Genomic DNA, 13,474 nt, shown 5'->3' with positions numbered 1-13,474 from the left:
ATACATATAGCACTGTGTGACCATCCAGCGTTACTCAGTAAACTTTTATTTTGACAGAGAAATGTGCACTGTAAATCCTCTTGTTGCAAACATCACACTTTAAAATCCATGAGCTATCATGTGACCTAAAGTCAAATGGATAGGTGGAGCGGGCTTGCACCTTTAAATGCACAATCCTTAATTCCTTATTCAGCCTGGAGAAATGTAACCACTCTCAAATTCAAAGATGGATCTATGAATGCAAAGACTGACAGTCTGTGAGATCAAAATTATAGTTTGACATATAGCTTTAAGCTAAAGATACAAAAACACTAGTGAAACCTGAGCACTACTATGTGTGTACTAAAAGGAACAAAACAGCCTAGTGTTTTAATCCTGCATTCTCATCTGGAAAGTTTTGCTAAAGAGAGTGCGTTTGCCGCTTACTAACTCAAGACAGGCTAATATATTTTGTAACAGGAGGTTTTCTAAGTCATGAGAAACTCTACAGACGAAGCTCAGGGAAATATTCAACACAATGGTGTGATAACAGACTATGGGCAGTTCAGGAAATGACTTTTTATAAACCTATCGATGTTACTTTGAGCTGGGTGAATGGAATATGAATGACAGTCATCCAATATGCTGTAATTGAAATAAGGCCATGCTGATAAGAAAAATAATCGTTCTCCCTCATCTTAAACGGCACCCACTGCCACTGGATCTAAACCATGGTCTCCCATAGGAGAAACCAATGTATTGACCATTAGACCATTAGACTAACAAGGAATACCATATGTTGAGTGTGACTGATTCTGAAGTGACAGGCAGGGCTACGTCATCACGAGACCATGAGCCCGACTCATGTCCGCTACAGAAGCATAGGGAGCTCATATCCGCTCTAAAACAGTATTTGAGTTATAAATCATTGGATGATTAAAACATATGTTTATTTAATCCTTCAAATTGTCAAAACATTTTGCTCGGGTGAGAAAATACAAGTGCGGAATGATATCATGTTAGATTGTGACCATCGTGGAAATTCTGAATAAAGTATATTTGAAAACGGAGTGTTTCACAATATATCTTATAGTTTTCATTGTGGCTCAGTTGGTAGACCTTGGTGCTTCAATGCAAGGGTTGTGGGTTTGATTCCCACAGGAGACCAGTACTAAAATGTAAACAAATATATGCACTCACTACTGTAAATCACTCTGGATAAAAGCGTCTGCTAAATGACTAAAATGTAAAACAATAAAAGCATGATATACCCCTGAAAATTATGTTTAAAAATACAATTATTAACATTCTTGGCTGGTATTATAAATAATAATAAAAATACAGAAAAAAACACATGGGAGACTAATTTAATCTCTGGTTCCATGGGAAAATAACTAAACTTCAGTTACCTAAATCAGATTAAATACAATTTTACACAGCCAAGCATCAATAACTGGGTCAAAAAGCATGTGCTACTGTAATCTTGAGAGGTTGCAAGAGCCAATTATTTTTACACAAACGGATTAACATCAACATTTCAATATTTTGCATTCTGGCAGGCTACAGGATCAGGTGATCCTCTTTCAATTCCTGAGCACGAGGCAGAGCCTGATCCATGGCCATTTTCTGTGGGTAAACAAAGTCAGAGTAGTCAATCCCGTCCACATCTGCGCTGGCCAACTGGTCGCCAGAGCCCTGCTCAGTGAAGAGGATTCCAGTGTCAGAACCCTCGCCTGACTGCTCTAGCTCTGAGCCATCCTCTTCCAGCACTCTGGAAGAAAAACAGAAGCACAAGACCATTAGCCATTACAGTCTACATCCTCTAAGCTCTTCCTATGATTTTTCACTACAGCACAGGCTGGGGCGTCTCTACACTTCCATCATCTCTGCTTCATTTGTCTGGGAGCCTTAAGTCGTATTCAGTTGAATTGTGCATTGATTGTGCAAGTGATTGTGCAAGTGATTAACAAGAAAGGCTGAGTGACAACTCTAAAACTTCTATGAAGAAAATATATTGTTGAAATAGTGTTCCTTTGCTTACATTATCAACTGAGTAAATTAGAAAATAAACACATTTAGATTAATCTATTGTAAAACATTAAAAAGTTGCTCTAATACCTGTGAAGAAACACGTATTACTCCAGTCACTACATTGGATTTGTTACACAGTAACAGTGGTCGAAAAAGTACCCAATTATCATACTTGAGTAAAAGTAAAGATACCTTAATAGAAAATGACTCAAGTAAAAGTGAATGTCACCTAGTAAAATACTAGTTGAGTAAAAGTCTAAAAGTATTTGGTTTGAAATATACGTAAGTATCAAAAGTAAATGTAATCACTCAAATATACTTAAGTATGAAAAGTAAAAGTATAAATAATTTCAAATTCCTTATTTTAAGCAAACCAGATGGCAAGATTTTCTTGTTTATTTTAATTTACAGATAGCCCGGGGCACGTTCCAACACTGAGACATAATTTACAAACGAAGCATGTGTTTAGTGAGTCTTTCAGATCAGAGGCAGTAGGGATGACCAGGGTTGTTCTCTTGATAAGTGTGTGAATTTTACAATTTTCTTGTCCTGTTGTCACGCCCTGGTCGAAGTATTTTGTGTTTATCTTCATTTATTTGGTCAGGCCAGGGTGTGGCATGGGTTTTTGTATGTGGTGTGTTGGTATTGGGATTGTAGCTTAGTGGGGTGTTCTAGTTAAGTCTATGGCTGTCTGAAGTGGTTCTCAATCAGAGGCAGGTGTTTATCGTTGTCTCTGATTGGGAACCATATTTAGGCAGCCATATTCTTTGAGTGTTTGGTGGGTGATTGTCCTTAGTGTCCTTGTAACTGTCTTGTGTTAGTTTGCACCAGTTTAGGCTGTTTCGGTTTTCACATTACGTTTGTTTTCGTACAGTTCATGTTTTATCATTGTTGAATAAACATGGATTGCAATCTACACGCTGCATTTTGGTCCGACTCTCCTTCTACCGAAGAAAGCCGTTACACCTGTTAAGCATTCCAAATGTAACGATTACTTTTGGTTGTCAGGGATTTATGGAGTAAAAAGTACATTATTTTCTTTATGAATGTGGTGAAGTAAAAGTTGTCAAAAATATAAATAGTCAAGTAAAGTAGATATTAGGTATTAGTAAACTTACCAATGCTTCTGTTTGCATGGTACTTTTAACAACAGCAGTACAAAACATTTATAATTAAACAGTATTTCCTGACAGTTTGACAATGTTTTTTTTAACATGCTTAGAGGGAATTTATAATGATAATCCCTTTCTGTGCGACCTACAGTATAGGGAAGAGGGTTTTGTGAGATCCAACCCTTTTGGGTCCTGATGTTTTCTAACTGATACAATGTCTTGCTGAGGACTTAAACCACTAAATGGGAAGCGGTGTCTTAGGCCATATGAGAGCAAATTTCCTTATGATAGCAATTGTTTAGCTTCCTCAATAGTGAAAATGTTTAACAGAGCTGAGTACATATTGTTCTCTTCTGTCTGCTGTAATATAATGAATGCAGATATTAATGCTTGGGTGCTCCTTCACCCATGTATAATTAGATCACCTAATTCATATGGCTTGTAGTTTAAACACTCAACTTTCAGCAGGATAATCTAGACCAATAGAGTGTGTTTTAAACTCATAGTAGTAAGTCAATAAAGTGCTTACTTCTTGTATGCTACCATCACTCTCGGAATGAGAAAGAATATCAGAGGCCATTCAAGTCACAGTACGCAACTACCAGACTGATTCTGTCATTAAAAAAATATTTCCTACCACAGGAAATTGTATAGTGTTTCTTGAAAATTCTGAAATGTTATTGATCAAGTCTATTATTGCAATTCTTTATGGGGACATATCTCATCAAAAACAATGAAGCAACGAAGTTAGTCAGGACAATTCTGTCACATTATGCTCAATTCTGAAATTCAATAGCCCATCAAGCTTTGGTCTCCGGATAAATTAATTTGTGATGACGTATACTTACATATCCTTTACTGCAAATGGAGGGAGTCTGTCAGGAGGCCCAGGCAAGTCCATCCATGGACCCCTCTGTGTCTCACAGTTGGGATTCGTGGCGTCTGGCCTGCACTTAACCCACATATATCTACCTTTTGCTGGAGCACCTGTGTTTCATAAGGGAATAACAACATATAAACATAACTAATTTGTGACAGAGAATCTTCATGGACAATATTCCTATTGAATATGAAATACAGGTTACTGCCAAAACAAAGGAAACTGAGTAAATGAGGGATATAAAGTATATTGAAAGCAGGTGCTTCCAGGTGTGGTTCCTGAGTAACATTAAATTAAATTAAATTTGATGTTATTTGATGCCTTTGTCACAACAGGTGCGTAGACCTTACAGTGAAATGCTTACTTACAAGCTCTTAACCAACAATGCAGTTATAAGAAAAATACCTACAAAAAATAAATAAAAGTAACAAATAATTTAAGAGCAAAAGTTAAATAACAATAGCAGGGCTATAGTTAGTCGAGGTAATTGAGGTCAAATGTACATGTAGGTAGAGTTATTAAAGTGACTATGCATAGATAATAACAGAGAGTAGCAGCAGCGTAAAAGAGGGGGGGGGGGGGTGGGGGGGGGTGGAAATAGTTTGGGTAGCCATTTGATTAGTCTTATGGCTTGGGGGTAGAAGCTGTTTAGAAGCCTTTTGGACCTAGACTTGGCGCTCCAGTACCACTTGCCGTGCGATAACAGAGAGAACAGTCTACGACTAGGGTGGCTGGAGTCTTTGACAATTTTTAGGGACTTCCTCTGACACCGCCTGGTATAGAGGTCCTGGATGGCAGTGCCTTGTGGTCGGAGGCCGAGCAGTTACCATACCAGGCAGTGATGTAACCTGTCAGGATGCTTTCAATGGTGCAGCTGTAGAACATTTTGAGGATCCGAGGACCCATGCCAAATCTTTTAAGTCTCCTGTGGGGGAATAGATTTTGTCGTGCCATCTTTACGACTGTCTTGGTGTGCTCGGACCATGTTAGTTTGTTGATGATGTGGATACCAAGGAACTTGAAGCTCTCAAGTTGTACTTGTGCTTGAAAGGGTATTGTCATCTACTGTACATACATTAAGGTTATTGATTTCTATACATCTGGATGCTGATTATAATTATTTTTTTTATTTGTACCTTTATTTAACTAGGCAAGTCAGTTAAGAACAAATTCTTATTTTAACTGCCTTGTTCAGGGGCAGAACGACAGATTTGTACCTTGTCAGCTCGGGGATTCAAACTTGCAACCTTTCGGTTACTAGTGCAACACTCTAACCACTAGGCTACGCTGCCGCCCCAAAATAATGCCTGCAGCCTGTGCATAATCAATAGGCCTGAAAAGGTTTAGGGCAGCAGGGGTGTCAAACTCATTCCACGGCGGGCCGAGTGTCTGCGGGTTTTTGTTTTTTCCTATCAATTAAGACCTATAGACAACCAGGTGAGGGAGGTTCCTTACCAATTAGTGACCTTAATTCCTCAATCAAGTACAAGCGTGGAGCGAAAACCCACAGACACTTGACCCTTAGTGGAATGAGTTTGACACGTGCTCTATCTAAACTGTTCCAAGGGCCTTCTGTAACAAGCAGACTAGGAGTTATGATTTGGGATCAGTTTTGCCTTTAAGACCACAGTGGACAGAGGGGACCTGATCAGCACTCCTACTCTGAAACGCTTGCCCATTTCTTGCTAGGATACTTGTTCTTGCAATCTGTGAGTAAATTATTGCTTTTGATAAAATAAAAATAATAGGTAGCCTACAGCTTAAGTCTTTGATGGACAGGACCATTACTGCATTCGACAAATGATATAGGTCAACTTATTTGGATTTTTAAACCAAAAAGGTACAACTTCATTTTATGGGGTCCTAATTAGTGTAATTACACTAACATGTATTGTAGTTCATTCTAATAACTCATAGTTACACTGCTATAACAACATGTAACTGGTGGTAATTGGAGTCTATAATTACAGATGTGTAAAAACAAATGCTTGTTACCATGCTTGTTACAAATGGGCAAGTTTCCACTAAATTCACCAATTTCGTGTTAAGTTTCTTCTCAGCTGCATCTGATTCAGTAATAACTGTCCCAAGGTTGTATTCTCTTGTTGCCCTTGACTATGACTTTTTAACCCAGCAGTGCTATTTGCAGAGTTAGCTCCAAGTAAATGTGGCAATTCTTCAACCATTTCTGAACCTGCGACCAGAATGACTGTTGCCTTTAGTTAGTCATTCTTTTAAATGTTTAATCATTTCTGCCCTCTGAATTCATGTTCATTATATAAATAGGCTGTTTAATTTTGTCTGGCTTGCCTTTCCGAATAAAATGGAATATTTCTTGCACATATCATTTAAAATCAAATCAAATCACATTTTATTTGTCACATACACATGGTTAGCAGATGTTAATGCGAGTGTAGCGAAATGCTTGTGCTTCTAGTTCCGAAAATGCATTAATAACCAACGAGTAATCTAACCTAACAATTCCACAACTACTACCTTATACACACAAGTGTAAAGGGATAAAGAATATGTACATAAAGATATATGAATGAGTGATGGTACAGAACGGCATAGTCAAAATGCAGTAGATGGTATTGAGTACAGTATATACATATGAGATGAGTAATGTAGGGTATGTAAACATAAAAGTGGCATAGTTTAAAGTGGCTAGTGATACATGTATTACATAAAGATGGCAAGATACAGTAGATGATAGAGTACAGTATATACATATACATATGAGATGAGTAATGTAGGGTAGGGTATGTAAACATTATATTAAGTGGCATTGTTTAAAGTGGTTAGTGATACATTTTTTTTACATCCATTTCCATCCATTTCCATTATTAAAGTGAGCTGGAGTTGAGTCAGTGTGTTGGCAGCAGCCACTCAATGTTAGTAGTGGTGGCTGTTTAACAGTCTGATGGCCTTGAGATTGAAGTTTTTGGCCTCCCGGGTGGTGCAGTGGTTAAGGGCGCTGTACTGCAGCGCCAGCTGTGCCATCAGAGTCCCTGGGTTCGCGCCCAGGCTCTGTCGTAACCGGCCGCGACCGGGAGATCCGTGGGGCGACGCACAATTGGCCTAGCGTCGTCCGGGTTAGGGAGGGATTGGTCTCATCGCGCACCAGCGACTCCTGTGGCGGGCCGGGCGCAGTGCGCGCTAGCCAAGGTTGCCAGGTGCACGGTGTAGCCTCCGACACATTGGTGCGGCTGGCTTCCGGATTGGATGCGCGCTTTGTACGGCTGGTTGGGTTGTGTATCGACGCGTCTCTCCCGAGTTGTAGCAATGAGACAAGATAGTAGCTACTACAACAATTGGATACCACGAAATTGGGGAGAAAAAGGGGTAAAATGTAAAAAAAGAGATAGAAGTTTTTCACCCTCTTTGATGCGGGGTGATGGTTGATGATCTTTATGGCCTTCCTGTGACATCGGGTGGTGTAGGTGTCCTGGAGGGCAGGTAGTTTGCCCCCGGTGATGCGTTGTGCAGACCTCACTACCCTCTGGAGAGCCTTACGGTTGTGGGCGGAGCAGTTGCCGTACCAGCCGGTGATACAGCCCGACAGGATGCTCTTGATTGTGCATCTGTAGATGTTTGTGAGTGCTTTTGGTGACAAGACAAATTTCTTCAGCCTCCTGAGGTTGAAGAGGCGCTGCTGCACTTTCTTCACAACGCTGTCTGTGTGGGTGGACCAATTCAGTTTGTCCGTGATGTGTACCCCGAGGGTCTACATAACTACCTAGCTAGTTTGTTGTGATATCCCGCTAGCCATATTAGTGCTTGCTAACACTAATAACAAAGACTTGTTTATCTATCACGAGATAGATCAGAGCCTGTCGTTTCCAATTGGAGCAAATGAATCATAGAGGGCAGAACAAGTACAAGCTAGTGAGATCCTATTGGCGCATTCTAGCATTTATTTGCATATTTCCGTTAGGGACCGCCTACTCTGTGAAGTGCGCGTGTGCAATAACTCAGTTCACCCTTGCACACATTCTAAACGCTATTTGTTAAACATTGGCAAGAGTAAAGTCTACAAAACGCTGTCCAAATTGTTTGTTACAGATTCTAGTTTTGGAAACAGAAAACTGTATGGAGATCAAATGTTTCATCGATGAGAAAATTATCAGAATGTCGGCCAAAATCAATCTTCTCCCACTTCTGGCTACTGGTAGTGAGTGGATACGCCAACCGGATGCTTCACATTTATACATCCGGTGAAATATCTGTCTCACTGTTCTATCTGTGCTGATAAATGATCTAGTGTTAAATGATTAGCTACATTGAAAAGGCACTAACGTTACTCAAGTACCTAGCTAGCTAACATGCTGGGTGTGTCTCACGTTTTACCCAAGGTTTAGGGAAGACCATCGAGCCAATCTAACGTTAGCTAGTTAGTTATCTATTATCTTATCATAATTGCCAGCTTTAGCTTGCTAGTTAGTTAGTCAAGGTTAGCATGCTAGCTAATCCCTAAAAAACTATATTAGATGGTAACTAGCTAGCTAGCCTAGTTGGTAGGTCAAACAAAAACATAGCTGACGTTTGCAAGCTAGTTACAGTTAGCTAACTAACATTAGGCTAGCAAGCTAACTACCTATGCTAAATCATCCAGCAGAATTCATGTTTCCAAAAAAGCGAAATAAATTGCATGGAAACCATACTTTCTCTCCCGTGTTGATGTTTTTCACCTACAACACATTGTTTCTTTCATGTCTGGATTTTTGGTGCTTTCAAGACATCTGGGAACTCGGAAAAAAACAGATCAAATCATGACGTCAGGTCGGAAAGTCAGAGTTCTAGAAAGATGCCAGAGTTTCCGACTTGTAATTCTAAATTTGATGACCTTTCAAAACTATTTTCCCAGTCGGAGATAATTTTTCCCCGAGTTCCCGGAGATTTCCGAGTTGTTTTGAAAGTGGCATTTGCACACTGACCTACTCGACCATATTCTCTGCGCACTGTCACATTTCGCCAGTGTCAACACGTGGGCATGTTCGAGGCCATTCTTATTTAGAGCGTGTTGCACAGATAGGCAGATCTTGACTTGATGCCTTAATTCCTGGGATAAATAAATAATTGCACCAATGCATCCCATTAAAAAGTGAGAATGCTCCTCAACAGTGAAACCCTTGCAAGGTTACATGATGGAATAAGAGTTTGTCTTATGATCATTTTAAGTGCATTTATAAACCATTATTCAACCAAGCTTAATAGGCTTACAATTTGGCAATTAACGATTGACTATTTCACACGTTTAACCATAACCAGGGATGAAAGTAAGCCGGTATAAATATTGGGGGTATGCAAAAATAAATATTGGGGGTATGCTGTACCGGTAAAACGTGAGCCTAACACAATAATTAACACAAAATGACATGAAAAATATAGGCTATTTTACACCATTATTTAACACTACCGCATGTCAGCCACATTACAAATTGTACATTTTGACAAGCGGAGATGAGTGGCAACGACCGAGACGCGCTTGGACAGCTGTGGTTGCATCCATGCAGGCCGTGTAAGCCCAATGACAATTGCAGAATGTCATTAAAATACACGTTTACAATACACACCGTTTACAATACACAAAGTGTTTTGTAACGGATGTCTCTTTCCATTCATCAAATTGCAGGAGCACAATGCGTGGACAAACGTGCGCGGGTACCCTACAGGCTACAGGAGCGCCTTTTTGAAGTGATTGTTTGACAATCAGATGAAAAATGCACCCTTAAATTAATGACCAATTCTTAGATTTTTTTTGGTCTGTGAACCTGTTTTTCACATTGGGCCTGGAAATCAGACCCTAGAGCCCTTTATTGCAATTATGTCAATGAGCTGAATTATGATGCGGTCCGTGCTATCAGTGATCCTTGGGATGTCCCTACCCCACTGAAGTTGATATTTAAAATGGTTAAGCTAAGGGTTAGGGTTACGTAAGGGTTATGGTTCGGTTTAGGGTAGGGTAGGGTAGGGTAGGGTAGGGGTTAAGTTTAGGGTAAGAATGTCCCACGGATTCCGGATAGCACTGAGCAATATGGTGCTATCACAAAACTTTAACATGTGTAACAAGCATGCTAACATGCATTCATTGTTATACCTCTGTAATTACAGACTGCAGATACGTACAGTTACATGTTGTTATTACAGTGAACTATTACAAGTAATTACAATAATTGTTAGTTTATTTAATTACATATGTAATTACACTGTAAGAAGGACCCCTTAAAATAAAGCGTTACCGATCAAATTACACTTTCACTTATGCAACCACCCCTTTTATAAATGACAGGTTAAAGTTATGAGAAACATGTCCATTGTTCTCATTTGTGGTTCTTCAAATGTTTTAATACTCTCACTCATACTTTATTCTGGTTGTGAAAAATAAGTCCTCCAGTCAGAAAATACAGACAAATGTAGACAAAATACACAGACCCGGTTTCGTGACATCTTGTCAGCAACCTAGGGTATTTTGTCAAGCGTGCCAAAAGCAGACATCACATTGATAGCAGAAGTGCAGATACGTTTTCAACATGAATTAATCAACATAAATGTTATTGTTACAAATCCGTAACTACACCTACTTACTTTTCTCAACAATGAAATACTGTAGTACCCAACATGTGGCTAATCCAAACATTTGATAATGTCTATTATTTATTTGAATAGGCTACTTACCAAATCCGTTATCTGCGAGAAAGAAAATGACAGCCAGTGTCAGACAGATCTTCAAATTCAGTAACTTCATTATTTCCTTTGTAATGAGGAGACGTCAATATATCCTTTAAAGAATAAGCTCTTTGTGAATATTCTTAAATACACTTAATCGTGCTGTTGAATGTCTCCAAACCCTGCCCATTTATGCGTCATTATTTCCTGAAACCAGACGTCTTCGTAAGAAGTTTAACATCTGCAGTGGAAAATTATTGTCTTCCATATATGGCATGCCGACGTTCACCACATTGAGTTAATAACGTAGATATAGCCTAAATAAAGATGATTAATACAGTATATCTGAACATTCAACGGCTATAAAAATTGGTAGTCCCACTGTAAAACTGCGGTAGACCATAATCTGTTGACACATAGCATCATTTGAATCATCAAAATTCTCTCTTTGACCCAATAGATAATCCAATAGATTAATTCATAGTAGTCACTCAGAAATGTCATTTTTTTCCATGAAAACATACATGAAATGAGGTGCACAATGAATAGGAAATATAGTCAAGATGTTGAAATGGTCATAAATAAGGATTTTTAATTGAGATAATAATTGTGTCCTTCAAACTTTGCTTTCATCAAAGAATTCTCCATTTGCAGCAATTACAGCCTTGCAGACCAGTGGCATTCTAGTTGTCACCCCATGCTTCCTGAAACACCTCCCACAAATTGGATTGAATTGATAGGTACTTCTTACATGCCATACGGTCAAGCTGCTCCAACAACAGCTCAATAGGGTTGAGATCCGGTAACTGTGCTGGCCACTCCATTATAGACAGAATACCAGCCGACTGCTTCTTCCATAAATAATTATTTCATAGTTTGGCGCTGTGCTTTGGGTCATTGTCCTGTTGTAGGAGGAAATTGGCTCCAAATAAGAGACGTCCACAGGGTATGGCATTGCAAAATGGAGTGATTGCCTTCCTTCTTCAATATCAATTTTACCCTGTAAAATCTCCCACTTTACCACCACCACAGCACACCCAGACCATCACATTGCCTCCACCATGCTTGGCAGATGGCGTCAAGAACTCCTCCAGCGTCTATTCATTTTTTATGCGTCTGACAAATGTTCTTCTTTGTGATCTGAACACCTCAAACTTAGATTTGTCTGACCATGACACTTTTTTCCAAACTTCCTCTGTCCAGTGTATGTGTTCTTTTGCCCATTTTAAGCTTTTCTTTTTATTGGCCAGTCTGAGAAATAGCTTTTTCTTTGCAACTCTGCCTAGAAGGCCAGCATCCCGGAGTCGCCTCTTCAATGTTGACGTTGAGACTGGTGTTTTGCGGGTACTATTTAATGACGCTGCCAGTTGAGAACTTGTGAGGCATCTGTTTCTCAAACTAGACACTCTAATGTACTTGTCCTCTTGCTCAGTTGTGCACCGGGGCTTCCCACTCCTCTTTCTATTCTGGTTAGGGCCAGTTTGTACTGTTCTGTGAAGGGAGTAGTACACAGCGTTGTACAAGATCTTCAGTTTCTTGGCAATTTCTCTCATGGAATAGCCTTCATTTCTCAGAACAAGAATAGACTGATGAGTTTCAGAAGAAAGGTCTTTATGGCCATTTTGAGCCTGCAATCGAACCCACAAATGCTGATGCTCCAGATACTCAACTAGTCTAAAGGCCAGTTTTATTGCTTTAATCAGCAAAACAGTTTTCAGCTGTGCTAACAGCTGTGCAAAAGGGTTTTCTAATGATCATTTAGCCTTTAAAAATTATAAACTTGGATTAGCTAACACAACGTGCCATTGGACACCAGGAGTGATGGTTGCTGATAATGGGCCTCTGTACGCCTACATAGATATTCCATAAAAAATCTGCCGTTTCCAGCTACAGTAGTCATTTACAACATTAACAATGTCTACAATGTATTTCTGATCAATTTGATATTATTTTAATGGACAATTTTTTTTGCTTTTCTTTCAAAAACAAGGACATTTCTAAGTGACACCAAACTTTTGAACAATAGTGTATATTGTTGTGACTGTATGGATACTATATTTTACAGATGTTATTGGTAACAAGTGAAATGTTGAAGTGTGGTTAGTCACCATCTTGGATGTGGTTTGAGTCGGAAAAACAAATGACTGCTGGAATGTAAAACTGTAGAAAACACCAAACAACTTGGTGCATTTCAAGCCATACTCAAAATATACAAGGGTGAGAATATTAGAATTCGATGCATCTGACAAGCAATCTAAGCACTTTACCTATTTTGGTCACCTTAAGTCATAGAAAATCTTAATACATTAATGAAAAATTCTGAATGTGCTCTGAGTTTAATTAGGAAAATTAAGTTACCTAATTAAAGTTTGCAGTTGCGCTGTTGAGTGAGTTTGGGGGGGGGGGGGGGGGGGTGAATGTAGCAGATGGGGATCTGTGAAACCCCTCAGCCTAAAGTGTCTCCACTTGCGCTGCCAAATAGGTAGCTTTTCGATGGCGCAACTGGGTAAGACTGTAACGGCTTTCTTCCGCTAAATGAGAGGGGGACCAAAATGCAGCGTGGTTAGAGTTCATGGTTTTAATAAGAGAAACTAAACATGAACACAATTACAAAACAACAAACGTGGCACAAACCCGAAACAGTCCTATCTGGTGCAGTGAACACAAAGACAGGAAACAACCACCCACAAACCCCAACACAAAACAAGCTACCTAAATATGGTTCCCAATCAGAGACAATGACTAACACCTGCCTCTGATTGAGAACCATATCAGGCCATACATAGAAACGGACAAACTAGAC

General features: G+C 39.4%; 1 protein-coding gene across 1 annotated transcript; it reads right to left on the bottom strand.

Annotated features, from left to right (window-relative positions):
* Positions 1 to 910: 910 nt before the first annotated feature.
* On the bottom strand, positions 911 to 10,939 carry srgn (serglycin). Its single transcript, XM_021580978.3, has 3 exons — positions 10,681 to 10,939; positions 3,971 to 4,109; positions 911 to 1,750 (listed from the first exon to the last, which is right to left on the bottom strand). Exons 1-3 carry the CDS (start codon positions 10,748 to 10,750, stop codon positions 1,540 to 1,542), a joined length of 420 nt encoding a protein of 139 aa, XP_021436653.1. The 5' UTR covers positions 10,751 to 10,939; the 3' UTR covers positions 911 to 1,539.
* Between the last annotated feature and the right edge of the window lie 2,535 nt (positions 10,940 to 13,474).

Source organism: Oncorhynchus mykiss, chromosome 23 (genome assembly GCF_057628025.1).
Source record: "Oncorhynchus mykiss isolate SJ-2025 chromosome 23, ASM5762802v1, whole genome shotgun sequence".
Lineage (NCBI taxonomy): Eukaryota > Metazoa > Chordata > Actinopteri > Salmoniformes > Salmonidae > Oncorhynchus > Oncorhynchus mykiss.
Note: the sequence above shows the minus strand (reverse complement) of the source record. Positions and strands in the feature narration are given on the sequence as shown.